The sequence below is a fragment of the Suricata suricatta genome, chromosome 7, assembly GCF_006229205.1.
Source record: "Suricata suricatta isolate VVHF042 chromosome 7, meerkat_22Aug2017_6uvM2_HiC, whole genome shotgun sequence".
NCBI classification, from domain to species: domain Eukaryota; kingdom Metazoa; phylum Chordata; class Mammalia; order Carnivora; family Herpestidae; genus Suricata; species Suricata suricatta.
This window is the reverse complement of record NC_043706.1, coordinates 72,621,985-72,645,552: the sequence shown is the minus strand read 5'-3', so window position 1 is coordinate 72,645,552 and position 23,568 is coordinate 72,621,985. Positions and strand designations below refer to the sequence as shown.

The 23,568-nt window shown below is 40.0% G+C and overlaps 1 protein-coding gene across 2 annotated transcripts in view; it reads left to right on the top strand.

The window, feature by feature from the left end:
- Positions 1-14,622: 14,622 nt before the first annotated feature.
- Positions 14,623-23,568, top strand: part of CEP162 (centrosomal protein 162) — a 99,398-nt gene continuing 90,452 nt past the window's right edge. Inside the window, exons 1-2 of one of the 2 annotated variants that reach the window (XM_029945007.1) lie at positions 14,623-14,703; positions 15,756-15,871. In XM_029945007.1, coding sequence (XP_029800867.1) covers positions 15,815-15,871 — 57 coding nt within the window. In that variant the 5' untranslated portion in view covers positions 14,623-14,703; positions 15,756-15,814. Of the gene's footprint in view, positions 14,704-14,871; positions 14,931-15,755; positions 15,872-23,568 lie in introns of those variants that run through there. The other variant, XM_029945008.1, reaches the window with a different exon arrangement.

Sequence of the window (23,568 nt, the reverse complement as noted above, 5' to 3'; positions counted from 1 at the left end):
AGGTCACAAACAAGCTGACAAAATACTATTTTACAAAAATGAAAATGGTCAACATCTGCATGATCGCGCCTGTCCAATGGCCCTTGTGCTTATTATTTTCATTCCAAAAGCTTGTTTTGCTGAAAATGCCTTTTTAAAGCATAAAAGTTTGTTCCAACCATGTTGTTCCAACAACCAGGCCTGTTCCAAAAATTTGTTCAGAGGCAAAAGGCACAAATGCTTTGGTACAATATTTCTATAGGCCCATCCTTGCTCACAGATTGTTAGTTGGGAATATCTTGAAAATATTTATGCATTTCATGTCAGCTTGAAATGGGATCTTGTACACCCAAAGTTTTAAAAAACATTTGATCTCCATAATAAAGAGAAGATACAACTCCCCATCCATATTAAATGATTTCACATATTCAACATCTCTCTCACCTGTAAGTACATAGCTCTTGTATATTCCACATGTGCACACATGCGGGGGACATTAGTTTTGAATGAAAAAGACAAACAGAACCAAGTGGAAGCCCACTTCAAAAGGCATATACTAAGTACCTATTTTAATTTTCTAAGTAAATAGATCAGATCCATTTTCATAATTATCTGCTAAGCACCTACCAGTGCCAAGTACATTACCAACACCGTTGTGTATCTGAACAATCCAGAGAGATAAGTATGGTGACAACGCCATTGTTTTATCCCAAACAGTCCAATGACTTTTAAGCTGTGTTCTGTGTGTATCAGGTCATTTTTGACTGGATATCGATGTATATAGATAACCTCTGTCCTTTCCCCAAACATATATTCAGACATATGTATGCATATACATGCACAAGCATACCTTCACAAATGTATCTGTTTGACTTCATTTACTTGCTTTTTTAAATAAATTTTTTAATGTTTATTCATTTTTAAGAGACAAAGGGAGACAGAGTGTGAATGGGGAAGAGGCAGAGAGAGAGAGAGAAGAGACACAGAATCCGAAGCAGGCTTCAAGCTCTGAGCTGTCAGCACAGAGCCCAATGTGCGGCTCAAACTCACAGACCATGAGATTATGACCTGAGCCAAAGTTGGATGCTTAACTGACTGAGGCAACCCCCACCCCCACTTTTTTAAAAATCAGGGTGAGGTTCAGTAAAAGAAGGTATAGATGGAAGGGATGGTATGCTATCTGTTCTCCTTGGGACTAGTAGACAGAACTTATTTCAAAGGCAATGGCTATAGGCAGATGGAAATGTTCAAATGTGCTTTGGGCTGTGGAGAGAGGCATATCAGAGTATGGAGGAAAGCCCCTTATACTCACCTGTGTTGGTCACCCAGCATTGTTCTGGCATCCAGATAAAGGGGGTTTGAGAATACCTGAGATTACGTTGGTGTGGACATTGGGCTTCCTGGAGGCAGCGGCCGTGTGTAGCTCCTACACATGGTATTGCAAACAGCTACGAGAGACAAACGAGACAGGGCAGCAGAAGAGAAACAAGGCAAATCCTTGGGTAAGCTCAGTTAAGGACTGGGAGACACTTCAGAGGGAGGCTGTGCATCTTCTGTTATAGCTCCACATACAGATACATACTACACCTGGAGTCCTAGGATTCTGAGGAGACGCCCGAAAGCTGTCTTGGGTCTCCTGGCCTCTGTGCCTGTTTCAACCAGAGCCTCTCTATTTTCAAATGTTTTATGAATTGGGGTTCTGTGGCATATGTCCTTCAAAAAACTATTCTGCTGCTTTTAAAATACACATTACAAAACTAAATCATAATGTACTTTTTCTAACTAAAAATGAGTTTGAACATCTTTCACAAGTTATGCAACAGAATAGCTGGTCGTGGATGAAAGAAGTTCTAAAGTAACTTTGCAAGTAGCTGTTAATATTCTTGAACATTTTTGTTAGCCAGCTATTTAGCTATCTGTAACTCTCAGACATGCTTTATCTACTCTAAGCCCCCAAAAGGTCATTTATATTTTTCCATCCCTCACTTTTCTGCTCCAGTTCAGTTCTGTATATGCACCTGCCTACAAGATAACTTCAATTACATCTTAAGTTCAAAAATTCAGTGTATCCAAAACCTCTTTGGCTTACTTAGTCAACGGCCCATCACCATTCTCTCCATCCATTCAGCCAAGCTAAGAGCCTTAAAATCATCATCAACGTCTCCCTCTATCCCAAACCATAAGTCACCCAAACCAATACATTTAGCTTCTGGAAAATCTCTCAAATCCTCTTTCCCTCTCTCGTTATCACTGCCCTTTTCTTTTAAAGTCTTCATTATCTCTTGCCTGACCATCACAATAGTTTTCTATCTGGATTCCTATCTTCATTCTTTTCTTTATGAATCCCAACATCAACAACAGAATTATTTTTTAAATGCCAATATGATCATATCATTGCCTTATTTGAAGGCTTCAATATGAAAAAAATAGCTAGCACAGCATAAGATCCTTCACACTATGCCCTAACTTTCTCAACTCAAACATGAGCACTATTGACTTAAATAGGGTCATTAGTTTCAAGAATTATGGCTGATAAAAAAATTATGAGAGGATATATTGAGTAGCTCATAGAAATCTTGGGAAGATTAAAGCAGACTCATAAAAGGCAGGAAGAAAGGGATACTAAGCAGAAAAACCACAGCCAAAAGCAGACTACAAACCCGAGACAGTGGAGACTGTTACTACAGCCACCACAGAACAATGGTCCTGTGCTCTGTACCTCCGCGGCCACTCTCTCTGGACACTGTCTCTGGACACTGGGTGTGGCACTGGCCCCACATCCACTGACGCTGGAAATGTCAACCCCAATGATGTTGTTAACACAGAGATTCTCCACTCAGTGTGTTTTCCTGCTCCATTTGAGTGGCAGAGCCTAAGTTAGATAACCACTTCTTGCCAAGAAAGGGGGAGGTGGTAAGGTTTGCAAACACAAGAGTCAGAGTTTTGAGCTTCACAAGGAGAGGTTGGCCATAAAAAGTGAAATTCGATGTTGGACAACAAAAATCAACAGAGGTACAATCTCTGCCTTAGCTGCTTAGGCTATTCAACATTTTCCCAAAGAGACAATGCTCTTCTCAATATTCGAAAAACGATTCCCTGTTTTCTAATAAAGGCGCATGTATCTAGCTTTGGTTTAATGTCACCTCCTCTGTGAGGCATTGGCTAGTGTCTTTAAACAGAGCTGGTGCTTCTGTCATTCGAGGTCACTATGCTTTATTGTAGCACTTCATTTTTATTTAAGAGCATTTTCATCCTTTCCTTATTTCGGTCTCTGAATTGACTTCTCACCTTCACCTTGGGCTCCTGCATTTGGTCCAAAATTAAAAAATATGTGAGTTTCCAGCCTTATGAAGCAAATATTTAGATTCTCTGTGACTTAGATAAAGACACAACAATGGAAGGAAGAAGTTTTGTAACAAGTCTCAGCCAGCATATCTACCATTCCCGTTTTAATATTCATTTATTTTATTATTAAGGCATTATTACTTTAAGCCCCTTTCACATGAAATCTTTATTATAAATGTACAACTTCCTTTATCTTCCTGTAAGCTATAAATGACTTTAAATGTTTGATTATTCAGTGTTCCATGGATTTTTTAAAATAGAAAACTCTCATATTAGGAACTGCCCATGGAATGTGGATAAACGTGAAGTAACGGCATGTTAACAGTCGTTTTTCAGAAGATTAAACTATTTCCTTTTCTGATTATAAAATACTTTTAAATAGATATTAAACAGAGAACATTAATTTTATCTCTGATAATTTATTTCTTTTCCCAAAAAATCCCAATAAAAAGGGATTTTTAAATACAGATAGTGAATACTTGCATGTTTCATTCATTACTTTGTATTTTCCCTTTTTTCAAACTTCAAAAAAATTGCACTTCCCATGCCAACAATTAGAAAAATATAATAAAATATAAAGAAAATTAGTCAAATATTTGGCCCAACCCAGATAACTTTCATGTATAGCCTATGCATTTTTCCTATGAGAGCATACATATAATATACATATTATACATATATGCATTTTAAAAAATTCAAATTGCAAATTCTAAGTTTAATATTTGAATTTCTATCATATACTAAGATTTCAATCTTTAAAAACCAGAGAAGTTTTCAAAATTTAGAAAGAAATAGAAAAGAAAATAGCTTTTTGTTCCTGAGGAGTTTCCAGAACTGCAAATGTAAAACAAACTCAGATTAGCAGTGTAGTCAGGATGTGTTATCCAGACGTTAAAAGACTATTGATCTGAGGCAGAAGTATAGGATTCTCTTCTAATGGTCAAATGTTACTTTCTCAGTAGCCTGTACCTAATTGGTTTTCACTCTGTTTCCTGCCTACCTGCCAGCCCCGCCTCTCCACCCCTGTGGTTTACTGGGCTGTGGCTCTGCTGTAGAGAGCTGAGAGTTCTTAGGCCTTCCGACTCAATCTCTGGTCATTGGTCTGCCACGTTCCTGGTGTCAAAACAAACCACTGGATGTTTTGCTTCAAACAAAGTGTATTTGTAATGGTGACATTTCTAAGCTCTAGAAAGGGTCCACCTCTCATAGCTGAGACTCTCGTAAGAAGCCTTCCCCTGAATCAGCCTATGGCGTCTTCTTAGCTTTATACATAAAACTATGTTTTAAAAACCCAGGGTTGGGGCTCAGTAGGTTGCTCAGTAGGTTAAGCTGCCAATTTCGTCTCGGGTCATGATCTCATGGTTCAAAGGTTCAAGCCCTGACTCTGTGCAGACAGCTCAGAGTCTGGAGCCTGCTTCCGATTTTGTGTGTGTCTCTCTCTGCCCCTCCCCTACTGATGCTCTATCTCTCTCTCAAAAGTAAATTTAAAAAACATTAAAAATAATTTTTAAAAAACCCAAAATTAATGTTAATAATGTTAACATGTTAATATGTGACTACATCTTTATTGTTTGCAGTGTGTGTTACACATTTTAAAATAAAAAATTCAATATCGATTAAAATTAAATCAAATTTATCTCCTTTCAAAGAGTATCGGTGAGCGGGGTGGGTGGGGTAGGAGGGGGAGCATAAATCTTGCATCCTTAGTTATGTATTATAAATAGCTTTCAGAGTAGGTGAACAGCCTAAATGTGTTTATTGTTCTAAGCGGAAGGAAATGAAACTGCTGGAGAAAGTTACTTTAAGTTACATTACCTTATGAGGAAATGTGGCACAAATAGCAAAGCTCCTTGTGGCTACTCAAAGACATTAAGGCAGATAACTTATCCAGAAGGTCAGCACCAGTGGTCATCGCTGCTCTAACTCTGGGAGACTCTATTCTTGAGCAGTAAGCAATTAATCAAGGTTTTTCATGGGTTCTGAGTGCTTCAGCATTAAGACACAAAATGAAAGAATTTCCCGATTGACGCCTTATTTGTCCGGATTAAAAGAAGCAACTTATTTGTCCATTTTCTAGACCCTGGGAGGGTAGAGCACATACCAGCTAAGCAACTGCTGAGCTGATAGAGGAGATTCTACGATTCCTACATCACATTGTACTAGCCCTAGACATGCGGCTATCATTGCTCTCATTGGGATTATAGAGAGTAGTAACAGATAACCACATTCATATTGAAACTGTAATTAGTCCTGCCTAGAAATACTGTATTTGTTTATGCATAGGCCAAAGGACAATCTCTCTACCTAATACTCAGGGATGGGCTAGAAGGTGGTGTCTAGGGGGGGCGGGGAGAGCATTAGCCCCATAATGTGACAGCCGTCCAGGAGTATTAAGACTTGGAAAAGCTTTAAGTGATAACTTAAACCAGATAATAAAATGGGACCAAGAAATAAAGCCAATAGCTTCACCAACTAGATATAGAACCCCTACCTGTGCCAAACATTGGTAGAAAACAAAAATTAATAATGCAACACCCAACCTCAAGGAGGTTATGATCTGCTGAGAGAAAGGAAAAAGAGAAAGAGTAGAAATTCAATCAATTAACATTTAAAAACATAAGAAAAATCTTGTCTATGTAAGATACCAGCAAAAAAGAGCTCGATTTCAACTTGAAGTATCAGAATGTCACCAAAAGCTTGGCTGTAGTCATGAAATAAGTCTGAATGGGATGTCCTTTTGTTCCTTAGGCAATTTCCCCAAAGTCAAGTAGATCATTTAATAAGTGTTATAGAGCTAACTCTACTCTCATTGTCCTTGATTATTGAATGTGGAATAATGCAGGTAGTCAATTATTCAGAAGTTTTCTTCCTTTGGCTTTCACCATGAGAACCAGTTCATTTCTCCTTAAAACCTGCTGCAGAGGCCAAACAAGGGAGGGGATGGAGATGAAATTCATTTTGGAACTTGTTAGAAGCATTGGTGAAAGATTTGGTGGAATTGTAGAAACAGTTTCTTAATATTTTCTTTTTCTTTCAAAGAAACCTTGTTTTCCACCCATGAGATTTATATAGTGACTAGAAAATGGCACATGCATTTTGACTTTCTGAATAAGAGAGTTCTTCAAAAAAGAACTTTAAGAAAAAAGATCTCTCCCATTTCATAGCAACTATTAATTTATATCTTTCCTTTTAAGATTGATTGCATAACCAAAAACAAACAAAAATAGAAGATATTTCTCAACTATCAGAACACCCCACTATTTACACAAGTAGCAGAATCTATTTTCATGTTAAAATTGATGGACCTTAAATTTACTAATGAATCAAGCAAGTGTGAACAACAAAAAGTCTAAAAGTAATATTTGGAAAACCCAAAGAAGGAATTTAGAATAGTTATTATTATCAAGAAGGGAGCATGGACTAAAATAATAAAATCTGTGGAGACTGCTGAAGCCCCAGATTCTAATCAACCTCTCCCAACCACCATACATTGTGGTCATTGTATGTAGAGAGTGATTTCACATAGGAGTGGGCTGCACATGTAACAGTATGGAGCCTTCCAGAACCTGAAAGCCACTGGAAGATTAGAGAGTAAATACAATAAGATACAACTGCCTCAAAAAAGAGGACACAACACCTGGGTGGCTCAGTCAGGTAAGCATCCACCTCTTGGTTTCAGCTCAGGTCATGATCTCTAGGTTCAGGAGATCAAGCTCCACGTCAAGCCTTGTGGCGGACTCCATGCTGAACATGGAGGCTGCTTAGGATTCTCTCTCCCTTCTTCTCTGCCCTCCTATGCTCTCTCTTTCTATCCTTCTCTCTTTGTCTCTAATAAGTAAACAAACAAACAAACAAACATTAAAAAAAAGAGAAGTGAGGGGAGGGACAACTGTATGGACATTCGTGAAGACTACAAAAATAGCCCATGAGAAAGGATTCCTGTATTAGTCACAGAAATGAGTTTTTACTATTTAGAAAGGCTTTTTGATAGCTGTGATGTGTCTAACACTCCAGGAGATGAACAAAAAAAAAAAAGATCTTTTTATACACTAGATTGGAAAAACAGAACAATAATAATGGTGATGATAATAAGTATCAAATTATTGTTTACCATATATACACTGTGATGCCTCACAAATAACACAATAGCTAACATGTGCTGAGCGTTATGATACACTAGTCACCATTCAAAGTGTTTACATGTTATAACTCATTTATTCCTCAAAACCCTATGGTGTAGTTAATATTGTTGTACCTGGAATTTGGAAGGAAAGTGTCACATTCTGAATTTCTTGTACAAGTCAAATACAGTATCTCTCAACCAGGGGTTCCTTTTGCCCACTGGCATCTCTGTTGGCTGCCCAGACTTAGCTGTTAAGAGGCAGCATAGGTGACTTCAGGTGCTGGTGACATTGGATTCCCAACTTCAGTGGAAAGAATTTTGATTGTCCAATGTCAACTTATGTGCTAAAGTGTTTTTTATCTCCATTTAAAAAATTGTGGTAAAATATACATAACGTAAAATTTACCATCTTAACCATTTTAAGTGTATATACTTCAGTAGTGTTAAGTACATTCACACTGTTTTACTACCAATCTCCAGAACTCTTCTTGCAAAACTGAAACTCCATCCCCATTAAATAACCCATAGACCCACCATTTTACTTTGTTTCTCTATGAAAATGACTCCTGTAGATACCTTCTATGGGGAATCACACAATCTTTGTCTTTTTATGACTCACTTATTTCATGTGCCACAGAATTTTTTGAAACATAATACATTTTGCTAATGCAAAAATATTAGTAATTATTTTATAAGGAGGTTTTTTTATTATTACCAAAAAAGGGTAATGGAAACAGATGACTTGTGTGTTTTCATGACTTAAAAGGAATTTTTCTGTTTCTGATCACTTATCTAGAATAAGAAAAGTTTAGAACCAACACATGCTACTAATGATAAAAAAGAAGACATATCAACAATAGATATTTAATATAAATTTATTGTCAATAAGGTATTTGAGGCATTCTGCATTATCAGTTTCTCAGATACAAAGTTTCTGACACTTTATGTATTATATGTTATGTTCACTAAAAAAATGTATTCCTAGACCTTTCTAAGTATTAATTTTATTTATTTGTTTTCTCTTTTAAATAAATGGAATACTTTTGTCAATTATAGCTCCCCCAAATCCAGTTGAAATTAAATATTACATATTTGTAAGACAAGTATTCATCAATACTTTCCATTTAAATTTTTATTCTTAAAATTGAAAGCACTGAAGTCAAATAATAGCCTGAAGTTCTTGTAACCCATCAGATAATTGTAATCTTCAAAATTATTTTTTTTCTTTATAAACTTAACTGGAATTAAAATAAAACCTCAATAAAACAATAGTACAAGACATAATTAAATTAAAAAAACCAAATGATCAGACTGCAATTTTTCTTCTCTAAAAACCTACAAATGTTACAGTTCAAATTTCAAACTAGTTTATTTTCAACAAAGTTCTGATTTTCTGTTCAACATTGTCCTTTCATGACCTCTGATGGCGAAAGCGTAAACTGACATTACAAATACCAACAGAAATAATGTCACAAAATCCATTTACCTTATTATTGAAGATCCTTTTCCTTTTCATATTTATTTACCTTGAGAATGAATGGTATCAATTATTCAACAATATAGAAAGTGTTGGACAATTTCACGCTACTTCAAAGCACAAAAAGCCCGCCTACAGTCTGTAAATATCTATGTGTGTGCACTTTATATAGCAGAATGAACATTTCAGTGATACAGCAACTCACTACTGTGACTACTAGCTCTCAAATACAAATTGAATAAAGTTTGATAAGTTCAACCAATTAGGTTAATTTACAAAAACAACCCATTTCCTAAATCTCTGTACATATGGATAATGAAGCATAATTGCATATTAAGACCTGAATTATTTAGATGAATTTATTTAAACTTAGTTAATAAGATTAATGTTTTAGCCTGAGTTCCTCCTAAAAAGGCTTTCCCACAGGTAATTTATCTGGAAATATGACCCCAGGGAGGAGGAATAATGAACAGGGGAGTAGAAACAAGGATAGAAGGAGAAAACTGAATTAGGGATGCATTATAAAAATTACTATGGCTATGGCCAATCTGTGCTGGATTCCACAGACTTTCTTAGAAACTTTAATGGAATGTATGAAATAAAATGATAAATATATTTCTATGAGCTTCCATCGCCCATGGGTGGATGTGGCTCCTTGGACTCTGACTACCTACTGCATAACACTTATAGGTTGCACATGTATGGCATTTCAATGGACAGTCCACACTTCTGTGTCAGAAAAGTTCCAAGAAAGGAAGCAAGAGGCTCATACGTTGGCCAGAGGTAAGGCTTTTTCAAGTTGCACCTGCAGGAAGCTGGCCAAAATCTATGAGAACTGGTTGTAGAAACAATGACTTTTGTAAAATGTAGGGCTGCGAGGATTTTAAGTGATGCACAAAGTGATAACTGATGCAGTAAAACCTTTGCACTACTCAGACTCACCCTTTCTCACCATTAACTCCAATCTGTCACCAAGTCTCTTTCAAGATGTTAGCGAGCTACAATTTCTGCAAGTGAGTCTCAGAAACTAGCTATAGTCCCTACCATCACAGCTGGTTCCAAAGCCTTGTTGATAATCATCATCTCTCGTCTCCACTGCTGATTTTAAATTTCTCTCACCTTTGGCCAGAAACCTGCTGATCCAGAGTTGTTTGCCCAGTAGAGCGACCCAGACATTCTTATATTAGGTTTGGTTTACTTTGGCCTTATCAGCAACTGTCCATTCACCATTATTACCTATCACAAAAATACCAGGAGATGCATCAATCAAGTCTTGGATATTTCTCCCTGCCTCCATTATATAGCAGTGGCCCAGGCTCCTTATGTTAATAAGGGAAGATTAATCCTGTAACTATATTGACATATTAATTCCCTTTGGTTTGGTGATCCAGGAATGAGGAGTTCAGTCACTGGAATGAGGAGCCCCAAATGGCCAAGTAATAGTCCAGTTCTGTGAAGCTCTTTTACTTTGTCCTCTGGTGAAAGTGTTCTCCTTTTTCAAAGCCAGAACCTGTAATCCAGAAGGGCCTAAAGTTTCAGAGACAGAAGAAGTAAACTTTGAAAATGGGTCGCTAGGAGTAGTGGGGAAAGGGACAAATTGTACGTCCATCCCTTGCTTCCTGAAGGGACATGGCACCACATCAGCCATTGATACAGCACATATATCTCATCCTTTCTCTAGCCTGGAACTTTAGCTGAGCCTTCAGCAGGCCATTCCACCATTGCATTAGGTCATCTTCTGAGTGATGAGATATATGGGAATCCCAGGGGGCTCCTGTGGTCATGCATCCATTGTTTCACCACGTTTGTCAAAAATTAATCCCTTGAACAAAAGCAACGTTGCAGGGAATGCCATACCAATGAATAAAGCATTCTGTGAGCCCTGAGTTGGTGGCACTGGTGAAGTCCTTGCACACGGAGAATGCAAATTCATGACCATAGTAGTTTTAAATTCCAGTAGAGATGAATTGTTGCTGTCTCCAGGGTGGAAGGGATTTAATAAAGTTAATCTGTTATTAAATGGCTGGCTGTTCTCCTTGAGGGTTGAAATCATATTAAGGAACCAATTTCAGTCTCTATTGCTGGCAAGCTGGGCATTCAGAAAAACAGTAGTAGCTAGATGAGTATTAGTAGTGGGAGCCCATTCTGTTGTTCCCATACACAGCCTTCTTTCCAGACATGGTGTAATGTTTGTTCATGGACCAATTGTCCAAAAAGTGAAGTCTCTAAAGATTAAGAGGAAGCATAGCTCATATCCACAGGGCAAATTAACTTATTTGGTTGTTGCCTTCTCTATTCTAGAGAATGCTTTCTGGTAGGCATTAACATGAGATACAATGATGTGCATGCTGTGCGCCCACTCCTCCCATAAATCTATCTGCAAGCCTCTTTATCCAGATTTTCTTGTCTCTGTTTTATTGATCTTGCTTTCTCAAGGCCTCTGACAAAATGTCCAAGTCATTTGTCACTATCCAGTAGTCTCTGTATATCCATACCTCAAGCCACATCCACCTCCACATAAAGTAACTGATGAAGTGTTCTGCTTGGGCTCTTCCTACTGGGAGGATTTCCCTTCACCATGTGCTTTTAGGGCTACCTGAGTGTGGCAGTAGTGTGATAAGTCTATGTATGGCTGCCATCAATATGCCACCCTGACCTACATGTGAACAAGGCCAGAATATTTTTCTCTTTCATGCATTGGCACAGGTATTTCTAGCCATCATCAGATCTGCTGGGCCCAAGATTCCAACAAGCTTGTACAACTGCTTACACATATAACAGAGCATATTGCTCTGGGTAATATTCAAGTCAAATAAATGGGTTGGTGCAGTATTCTCCAGTACAATATATGCTGTCTCTAAAATATAAATAAGCCTACCTAGCACACTGCCGCTTTCCTAGTGGTAGGTTCTGATATGTGCTGGTTTATTCTTTACCTTATGGTCCCAGCATATCATAACCCAAACAGTAGGTCCGCTAAAACTTCACCAATGTGGCAGAACCATAAAGTTTTGTGAGGTTTAGCTTCTACCCTCTGGTTTGAATATGCCTAAGTAAGATAACCTAGAATAGTTTCACTTCCTGCTCACCAACTACAATCAGTATGATGCCATCTGTAAACCATAATATAGTAAACCATAATGATATTCTGTGAAACGTCAAGACAAATTTCCTATACAGATTACATTCTGATAGAATGCATAAGAGTTAGTTCAGCCAATGGGGGAAACAGTGAATTGAACTGTTGTCCTCCCCAGGTGCATGCCAACTGCTTTCATGCTTTTTCTGAAGAGAATTTAAAAGACCATATTTTCCAGATAAGTAGTGGCATACCAAGTGTCATGAACTCTGTTGGTCTCTTCCAGTTAAGCAGCTGTATCTGACATGGCCGCTGTAATTGGTGTGGGACTTGCTAAAGTTTACAGTAGTCTGTTGTTATCCAAGATCATCTGTTCTTCTGCAGAAGCCTAATAGATTGAAGAGGTTTATGCAGGGTTTACTACCCCTGTAACCTTTAAATCTTTAAGTGTGGTGCTAATCCCTGCCATTCCTCCCAGGAAGTAGTATTGTTTTGGATTTGCTCATGTGGATGAGGGGTGGGGCATTTTCAGGGGCTTCCACTTGGTTCTTGCTACTACAATGGCTCTACAGGTCAGGGAACCAACACAAAGGTTCTTCCAGTTCTAAAGTATAGTTGGAGATTTTATATATCCCAATTATTCATTTGGGGCCTGGGGATACAATCACAGGGACGTCCATAGACCCACTGTGAAACATACTTGGGCTAGAACTATAATTTTTATCTGGTCCCCCATCCCCCAACTCTAACTGGGAGACCATCACAGCATTTTAGGTTCCCTGGCATCAGTGTCATTTCATACCCCTTGCCCAATAGTCCTTGAAAAGCTTAACTTTCCTTCTTTTACAATTTGTGTAAAAAGTGGATCATGCCCTCTATCCATTCCAACCCTCTCCAAATACAGAGAATTATTTAAGAGATTTCAGTTTTAAACTATACTGACTAGTTTTAATATCTAGAAATTACTATAAAGTTATGGAATCTAAAACTTGTATAAGTCAGTAACAAAAGGGATAGGGATAGAGGTATTCAATACAGCACTGTTTAAAAAAGGTGATCATTAAAAATAAAATAACTTCATGTTTATACTCCAAAACGTTGAGTTCTTTTGAAGAACTGGTTATAGTCTAACCCGTTGGGTGATTTTCTTGAGCTATATTCAATGGCTCCAAAACAGGTATTTCATTGGGTAGGCATGTCCTAAGGGCTCTGGGGCAAAGCAGTTGAAAGTATTTGCAAAGGGCCTCTGGAAGGTTGATAGAGTGGAAGCTGGATAAGAAAGGATGTGAAAACAAGTCTTGAATTCTGGTTAGGTATTATTACCTTGAGCTAGTTTTTTAACCTGTCTGCTTCAATTTTCTCATTTATAAAATGAGGACAACTTCATAGTGAACTTGTGCATATTTCTTCAACCCTTCCTACCTTCTATTTACCCCTTTGGTAGTCCAGGTTTCAATTTAAACTTAATTTTCTCTAGAAAGCCTTCTCTAACCTCCAAGAGGGTGAGGGGACCTTTAATATCTTTTAACTACACCCCTACTTCTTTCATTGCCATTGTAATACAGAATTGCAATTGTCTGATCACTTGTCTATCAGCTCCATTAGACCAAATTTAGCACATATTAGAAACAAAAATATAAGCTAAATTAAATTGACTTGGAGAGTATAAGGATTAAGTGAAATAATGCCTGTGAAACTGCTATCAACCTACATGTTCAATAAATAGTAGCTTTAAAAAATCTCTATTCTTATTATTCAAATCTTTATCTGAGGGCACAGGTCCTGGCATGTATACATTTGTATCACAATAAACACTTGCTGAATGAAAAGTTTAGACTGGTGATAATGACATCCTTAACCTATGTCTGCCAGTGGCAATCCTTTCAACTGTTGTTGATTTTACTTTCACGATCCCAAATGCTGTCCTCTGAAACCTCCAACTTGAGCATGTACGTGTGTGTGTTTTAGAGCAAGAACTAGGAAAAAAAATTTAAAACCCAAGAAAGTAACTGTAAGATGTCACTATGGATTGGGAGTAAGGGAGGGGCAGAGGGAACCACAGAGATGCTCTAAGACCAGTAGCATGCGCGTGTGCGTGCGTGCGTTCGTGTGTATTTTCAATTTCTTGCCCACTAGATGGTGAAACAAAGCCCCATCCTGATAACAGAATCCTTTCTCACCTGAGTTTCTCTTAAAATGCCCACTCATTGGTTTGCACGTGGAAGAATCCAAAAATTTATTATTTTTTCAAAACTTCCGCTAGGAAAGTAGAGAGGAAACCACAAGGGCGTGAAGGTTTGGAAGAGAAGAGCGGAGACTTGCGGAAATACAAGGACTAGGTGAGCTAAACTACATTTCCCAGGAAGCTGCGGGCTGGGCCTACAACACCCAGCATGCCTGTGTTCCGGCTCTCTTTCCCACTCGTGCAATCCACTTTTCCAAGGAGCGCAGCAAAGCTGTGGAGTCTCTGTTGGTGCGGCAGCAACGCCTCTTACCCTCCAGATTACTCTAAGCCGCAGCAATTCCTACTTTCGCTTGTAGAGAGAAAAAGATACCAGTATTCCGTGGGGCCCACAAGGCACGTGACCAGCTCGGGTCATGTGACTCCAGAGCCCCGCGGCTGAAGTGTGTTACCCTGGTAACTGTTGGGCCGCCCACCCCCGTAGACCTTTCGGGAAAGCGGGGAATTCAGAGACAGAGGTAGGTGACGCATAGACATTTGTTTCCCACTCGGTTGACACTGACTGAGACTGCCCTCAGACCCTCTCTTCAGCGCTTTAGTTTCCCGGGTCACAACCCTCCACCGCCCACACTCTACTTCAAGTGCGTCTTTGTCTTCTCGCCACTCTGGAACCCACGCTTCCTGGAGCAGGGCCCCGCCGATCTGAGCCGTTTCGATGGGGCCCTCCTCCGACCGAGATCTTAGGGTGAAGACCTCAATTGCTCACATCCTCAGCTGATCAGAAATGCTAATGAGGCAGGGAGGTGTTATTCTGCAGACTGGGCAAAATTTTGTCCAGGGTGTTCACGCACAGAGCCCCCCTTCCACCGCTTCTGGAAGATGAAGCTGCAGTTTGAGCAACCTCAAGGAGATACAGTCCCGAAACTGGGACAGATCTGAAAGTTGGTTGGGTTCGTTAGGGGGCCGGGGAGAGCTTTGCGGTACAAGTCACTATTGCATAGTTTTGTTGGCTTTGCCTCGCTCCAAAAGAAACAGAATCCGTTCTGATTTGTACTTCAGTAACTTTATTTTAGGTGGATTTGAATCTTAATGAATTGCATTGTGTCAGTAGCTGGAAACAGTCTATCTTGCAAAACTATTAACCTGGACTGATAACTAGCTGAATGACAAGGCAGCACTTACTGTCCTGTACTTTGCAAAAAGAAACAGTCTTTTGAATTTGCTCATTTACACTAAATTTTTGAAAGACTCCTTGAGAGGACCTGCTTTGTTTCAGGATTATTATATAACACACACACACACACCATAGAGTTAAGAAATATTGTGGCCATCCTTTAACAATTGGATATTAACAATGAAAATGTTAATTCTGGACCCTGAATACAAAGCAAACTGTGAAAGCTGCTTTTCCAAAGCAGTTTTATTCATGAATTTGGAATCTCTTGTCCAGGTTATTGGTCATTAACTGCATATATGCTAAATCGTAAGAGAAATGTCTGAGGATTAAGTCTAGTTGTTCTTAGGATGTGGTGTGAATTTCCTCAATGGATATTTATCTCTTGTTATTTAGTGTTTCCAGTGTTGTAAATACTTTGGAATGTTTACTTTGGGAAGTGAAAATTCTTGATTATGGCTCACTGTTCCAAAGAAGAGCTGGATGAAGAGTTTGAGCAGTTCATGAAAGAGGTAAGTTTATCATTTTAAAAGCTGTATTATAAATATGTGTCACAAGAAATTCATCCTTCAGTTCTTTCTCCTCTACTATATAGTCAGTTTGACAACCTTTTAAATAAAACAGCCAAGTTATTTTACCAGCAAAATGGGTTTATTTTTTAATGGCAGAGAAACTGCATTTCAGACCCTGCAGGCTATGGAAAAACTATAGGCAAGTCCTGAGATCAAAGGAGAGGAACTATTTATGGAGAAAAGGAGGAGAAAAGTTGGGAGGGGCTGCTTTGAATGAAAGTCCATTGGAGTAAAGAGGTCCTCTCGGTATTTTCTGAGGTAATTGCTAGGCCTGGAGAAATTCATGTTTCCCCCTGTTGGAAAGTGCAAGGTATATTTCTTCCTGTTGGGTTCTGAAATTGAAGAGTTGATAGGACATGAGAGTCCCCCTTCTGGCCTCCTGACTTAAAAATGTAGTTTCCTTTTGATCCAGATCTTTCCTCAGTAGCATCACTAACCAAGAAATAGGTCATCTCTGCCTCTCTGTGCCAGGAATGACCTTTCCTGGTTGTCATGTCCCATGTCAGAGAGAAAGTATATGGCAGTTGGAACCCATTTAAGACCATATTTGAGTAATAAGCTTATGAAGGAAAACTCCCAAGCATTTCCCAACCAAAGTCTTTATCTTGTTGAGGTCATACAAGTTGGAGATCATCTTGAAATGCTGAGCTAGCATCACCTTATTGGGTACATGGTTTCTACACAAGTTTGATGAGCAACAGGTGCAAAACTTAAAAATTATTATACAAAACATAACTAAAAACATGACAAATTGTATGATGGTTCTGAACCTTGGCCTGAAGTTAGCTAGCTCAACAAAAGATCTTTGAGAATCATGTTAAATTTGTTGTAGTTAATGTGCTTATTCCCTAGTTTTGTGCAGTTGGGTTTCTACTTTTCCAGAGGAGTTTATCCATGTGCAGGAGGTGGTGTGTGTCACACAGGCACATCCTTACTCAGCAGGTAGGTAATGCAGAGCTATGCGATTGTCTAAAACTACTGTAGCTAGTGAGTCGAATGATCATTGTTGGGCTGCTTCTGCTTTGGCTATAGAACTTACCAGCTCTCCTAATTTTAGGGAGAGATTTCTAATTGTGTCTGTAAGTACTTACTCTGCTGAAGGGAGGAAGAAAGGCTCTCTCTATGGAGGCAAGCCTGGAGTTGTGCATGCCTCTTGGAAGTTCTCATTTAAGGTAGCCAAGAAGGTTTAGTTAGGTGGACAGTGGGAAGCTGCCAGTTTGTTATGAAGCAAAACCAGAACAGTGAATACAGCAAGAGCACATTGTTGTTTTATCCTCCAGCTGTCAAGGCAATGAATTGCTCAAGCATCAGGGCCATTACCAAAACCTTCGCATGTAGAAGAGTAGCCAGGAGCTGCACCTGGGGCTCCCTCATAAGAATTAGCATTTGTCGGGGGCCTGGGGGTGGCTCAGTTGTTTAAGTGTCCGGCTTCAGCTCAGGTCATGATTTCACTGTTTGTGGGTTCGAGCCCCGTGTTGGGCTCTGTGCTGATGGCTAGCTCAGAGCCTGGAGCCTGCTTCAGATTCTGTATCTCCCTCTGTCTCTGACCCTCCCCTGCTCATGCTCTCTCTGTCTCTAAAAAGTAAATAAAACACTTAAAAAAAAAAAAGAATTGCATTTGTGGACCCATTTGTGAGTATAGAGGCATTAGCATTATTCAACCAAGATTCAATGTTACCACACACTGAAAGTCTTCTTAAATATGTGGGTATGACAGCCAGCTTACAAATGGTCCAACTTATGTTGGCTCTTCCACAATGTGTTTTATATATGTATTCAAGAGATTTTGTTTCCCCTACCCAGGGTTGGATTAAATTGAGGCAGGGAACAAGTAGGTGTGGATTTAATATTCTAACCAATAAAAGGGACCTGGGGAACAGTTTAGGCATGAGTGGCAATAAGGATTCTGGTGAAATTACTTGTAGGGTGAACTAAGGTGTCCCTGTTCCTGTGGACAGATTGAGGTTTCTGGTGACAAATCCAACAACCAGTAGTAGGAAAATATGAATAAGAGCATTACCCGTCCATGCAAGAGGAAAAAGAAATAACAGTGAGAAAAGGTAGGCAAGCCTGCTTCAGTCATCTCGGGAAAGCTGTCTTTGTCAGATGTCTGCTTTAATTCCTGGAAACTTTACTTGCAGGTCACCAATTGGCATGTAGGTCCAGCCTGGATTTAGTGCTTTCTTTAGATGTGACATGTGAATCAGGAGTCTATTTCTTGAAGTTTGGTGGCACAGGATTGGTTAACAGTACCTGGTAGGGCCCCTTCAGTGAGGCTGAAGAGAGAACTTTTTGAGGTGTCTTGTCGTAGACAAAATCTCTGGGTTGCGATTTGTTGTGCTTAAGGCTTTGTCTCCTGTGAGTACGCCATCAGGATAGTTTTACTAAAGGATGATTATTCTCAACAGAAGGAATTAGGCCTTTACAATATTGAAGTGCATCTCCTTTTATCAGCTGTGGATCAGGCAAGGCAGGAGCCAGGTGCATCAGGTGCCCTGTGACTGTCTTAAAGGGTGAGAGTTAATGAGTTACAAAGGGGATGGATCTCAGATTTAGAAAGACCCAACTGCAGTGCTTTTGGTCAAGTTAGTTGAAAGGTCTCCACAAGTTTTGCCAATTGAGTCTCAATGATGCTGTTAGTGCATTGCGCTAGCCCTGAGGATTGAAGGTCGGGAGCACAGCGATAGTATAGGGCTCTAGAACTGGCCAAACAGCATAGACCTATTGACAAACTTGACCAGTGCAGTAAGTTCCTTGCTCACTATGAAGTCTGAGAAGGCCTCCCTAGGTAGGAATAATCTCTTCTAATAGGATTTTAGCTACAGTGAGAAAACAAACCATGACCAAAACGTTTATATATCACAAGACAGGGGGAGCTGAACTTCGAGTGGTCTGTTCAGTGGTAATGCCAGTTGGCGATGTGGATGTGCCAGAGTTGTGTTTCAGACAGGTAGGACAAGCAAAGTGGGCACTTTTGTGGGCTTGTTAATAATCCTGTACCATATTGGATTCATAAAGCCTGTCAAAGGGAGAGCAATAATTGATGCTTGTACAGTGGTTAATAATGAGATTTTAGAGTCTCTGGCAGGAGTTGGTTATTATTTGGCTCAAGCTAGGGTTCACTCTTTTTATCAAACCAACAATGATTAGATTTCCAATATTGTGTTTCTCTGGGGCCAATTATTAGATATATCTTGTCAGTTTTTCCAGATTATCATTTGAGGCAACATCCCTAGGACCATGACACAGGATTGGTTATTGGTTCCTTTAAGAGCAGCGTCTTTAATGGAAACATCAGCAAGGTAGTTTCCTTTGGCCTCCAGAGAGTCGAGTCTGGAATGCACAGGGGCTTTAATAGTAGCCAGTGCAGTTGGCAAAAGTTTGATATCTAGTAAATTCAGGACCTAAGAACCATTTTTAATTTTATTCCCATTAGAAGTTAGGAAGCTTTGCTGTTTCCATAATATCCCAAAGTCATGGGCTGCCCGAAGGACATACTGTCAATTTAGATAGTCTACCCTTGGTTAAGGTACAAGTCTGAGTAAGAGCATATAATTCAGCCTGTTGGGTAGAAGAAGCCAAAGGTAAAGGTGCTGCCTTGATGATTTCAAAAGGTGTTGGAATTGCATAGCCAGGACAATACCATTTTTGTTCCTTAAGACCCATCAGTAAACCGTGAAAAATCTGCATTGGTTAGAGGTATCTATAAATTGTCACGGGCAGTCAAAAGGTGATCTGTCAGCATCAAATGGTGGTGAGGGTTTTTATCAGAGGGGTAAAGAGGATAGAATAGCAGGGTCAAGGTTATTACAGTAGGGAAGAGTTTTTGAGGAGCAGCGAGGAGGATTTCATAGATGAGATGGCTGGCCAAAAGGTGTTGAGTGGGGTGAGAATTCAGAGGGGCTTCTGCATGGGGCACGGGGATGGTTAAAGGGGTTCCCGTGATTATTTCTTCAGTGGCCTTATCCAGAAGGGCAGTGGCAGGGATGGCTCTGAGGCAAGGGGGTTCTCCTCGTGCCTCAGTGTCCAGTCGTTGGCTCTCATCTCCCAAGGGTCGATGACAGCTTCCTTAATTTTGGGTGAGTACTTCAACTTCAAGGGCATTCCCTTCTCAAATGCAAAAAGGAAAAGGAGGAGCTGATAATTAGGATGTCCAAGGACAGAAGGCTTTATTAAGATTTTCTTTAAGGCCCGAAAGCCTATATCATTCTGATCTTAACCAAATAATAGGGTCAGGTTTGTTGTTTTTAAGTAAGACATACAAGGGTTGGGACATGGGAGAAGTTTGGACTCCAGTTTTTGACAGTAGTCACCTAGCTGGAGAAAACTACTTAATTGGCCCTTAGCTTTAGGTTTCAGGATACCACAAAGCCTATCTCGATCTAAATGAACCCTTGTTCCAAGAACAGGTACCTTAAATATAAAACGTGAGTGTGAGCAAACTGCAGTTTTTCTTGGAAACTATGTCCCTTTGAGGCTAAAGGTTTTAACAGCTACGTTCTATTCTCCTGTGAAGAGGCTTGGGAAAGGGAGCAGAGAAGCAACTCATCTACATATTGTATAACAAGGTAGGTTCTCCAGGAAACTATATCATCCAAGTCAGCTTTTAAGGTTTGCAAGAAGTAAGACTTTCTATAAAACCCTGGGGCATTACTATCCAAATGTATTTTCTTCTTTTCCAAGTTAAGGCAGAAAGGTATTAGTTTATCAACTGGAATACTAAGGAATGCACCACAGAGATCAGTTACAGTGAAGAATTTGCTTTCAGTAGGACTAGTTGTTAGTAGCATATTGGGTTAGGAACAGGAGGGTGCTGGGGGTAACATTTATTGCTGGGAGCTCCTGGACAAACCTCCATTCTCAGCCACTGGGTTTTCTTACCAGTAAAATAGGGGCGTTATAAGACCTAGTGCAGGTGATAATGAGTCCCTGGGCCTTCTGAGCTTCTATTTTGGGCTTGATGCCTTGAAGGGCTTCTTTCTTTATAGGGTATTGATTGATTTGGGGGAGATCTTTGGTGGGGTCTATTTGAATGTTAGGAGGAAGTTCTTTGAGGATTTTGCCCATAAGTAGGGTGGAAGCTGATCCAACTGGGACAAATGGGTAATGCCCTTAGAATTAGTTCGAGTGCTGTCAGAGGTGAAGCAAGTCAAGGACGTTGAAGGGTCACTTGATTCACCCACTTGGCAATCTTGGTTGCTCCTATCAAATTCTAGAATTGCTTACCCCTTTTTGGAGAAAGGGAATTCCAGCAAGATATTTTTGAAGATATCTCAGCCCAGTAAGTGAATTGGGTGAGAGAATTAAGGAGGAAAGGGTGGGTATCTCTTAAAGGACCTACACCAAAGGGATTAGATTTAGAGGTAGGAACCTCACTGTTTGAATGGTTTTGCTGCTCTGAGGCAGGGGCTGCCTTACTGTGGTGGGTTGAGCACCAGAGTGTAGCTTCAGTGGCCATGAGCACAGATAGAAGTTCATGCCCAGTCTGGAGGGTTGTTTCTCTAAGCCAGTTGAGAGAGAGGCCTCAACTTTCGTTCTTCAGGGCCCAGTGTTTGGGGATTAGGAGAACGTTGGAAAGAGTGGTTGGAGGGCTGATGACGTCCGGGGCACTTGAGTTTGTAGCAGTCTTTTTTCCAGTGTCCTGGTTTTGGTAAATAACGGCAGACATCAGGAGGGTTTTGGTTTTGTTCAACAGCCTACATTTGTTGGAGATGAAGATTAAGATTTCAGTGGTCTCTTAGACGAATCATCTAGGGTGGGTGAACTGCTAAGTTAACCAAATCCAGGGCAGATGTAGTTTCCCATTCCATTCTGTAGTCATTTTAACTAGAGGGGAAAGATCCAATTTAGCTGGTTAATGAACAGAATTAAAGGCTATCTGAGTGGACTCAACCTTTAACATTTCTTTAATGTTTATTTTAGAGAGAGTGAGCAAGCAAGAGAGAGCGAGAGTGAGTGAGCAGGGAGGGGCAGAGAGAGGGAGAGGGAGACACAGAAACTGAAGCAGGCTCCAGGCTCTCAGCTGTCAGCACAGAGCCCGATGCAGGCTTGAACCCATGAACCATGAGATCATGACTTGAGCTGCAGTTGGATGCTTAACTGACTAAGCCACCCAGGCACCTCATGAGTGGACTCAACATCTAAAGAAAGACTGAAGTTTTCACTAAAAATAATCTGAAATCATTTGCAACCATCATAAACAATAGGTGTACTAAATTTTTGCATGCAACCCTGAATGATGTTCCAATCAACAAGCTTAGGAAAAGCATTTGTAATTGTTCTGTGAAGACGTCTAGTGAGTGTTCAGCCTCCTGCCAAAAGTCAGAGATATGTTTTTCTAAATCTCTTTCAGGATTTTTCTATCAGGCCAGTTTCATCCAGTGTTAGGCCTGGCCCTCACCAACAGGCGTGTGAACTAATTGATATAAATCTGAGAAACTGAGTTGATAAGTTTGAATAACTATGTTAAATTCCTCAGCAAATCTGTGAGGATCTTTAGTAACTTTGGGAAAGTCTGACTCCAGCTTGTAGTTTAGCTTTAGTCCAGAGAACATAAGAAACTAGAAATTTGGCGGCTGGACTCTTAGGGGACTTAACTTTAAAGGAGTAGGTTCTGATAGGTTCAGAGGAAGAGAACAGGGAGAGGTTCTGAGAAAAAGAGAAATTCAGAGAGAAGAGTAGAATGAGGAAGGGAAAGGATATGGAGGGGCTGGGATGCTGCGGGGAAGTAGGAAGATGGCACCAGAGGAGTGGCCAGAGCACAAGATGACTGCTGTGTGTCTGGAGATGAAGAATACGGGGAAGGGAAAGACACTCAAAAGCCCTTTTGACCTCTTTCAATTGTTTTGTAACCTCAGTTAATTTAGAAATGGTATTTTGCAAAGAGGTAATTTTAGAGTCAATATGTATGGAAGCCTTCAGGTACTAATTAAAACAGGCATTCCATTCAATTTGTTTAATTTTAGAGCCATGGTCTTCTAATTTGGTTTTGAGGAAAGTAAGTTTGGGGAGATCAAAAGTTCCCCCATGACCGTCATGGTCGGTCTATTTGTTAGCAGTGTGCATACAGGGGATCATAGTTTTTAAACCTAAGGCCAGCCAGGATCCCAGAAGAAGGGCTGTCCTGAGAGAGTTCAGAAGGTCACATCCCATTAGTCAATACCAGAAGTTCAGAAAAACATGAGTGCTCACCAGATAGGACAAAGCCTTCATAAAAGTAGAAAGAATAAAGCTTTTAAACAGATCCTGAATAAAGCCAAAAAGCTTAAAACCCAAAGAGAGCAGAGCTTGGAACCAGGAGAGACTTACTCTGACTCCAGGGTCCGGGAGAAAGGAATGAGCTCATTTGACTCAGTGGGTACAGGCACCTGTTTGCTCACCAGCCTCTGAATTGTTGAGAGAGTTCTCTGGATCCCACTTCTTTTTTTTTTTTTTAAATTTTTTTTAATGTTTTATTTATTTTTGATACAGAGAGAGACAGAGTATGAGAGGGGGAGGGTCAGAGAGAGAGGGAGACACAGAACCAGAAGCAGGCTCCAGGCTCTGAGCTAGCTGTCAGCACAGAGCCTGACGCGGGGCTCGAACCCACGAACGTGAGATCTGACCTGAGCCGAAGCCGGAGGCTTAACCGACTGAGC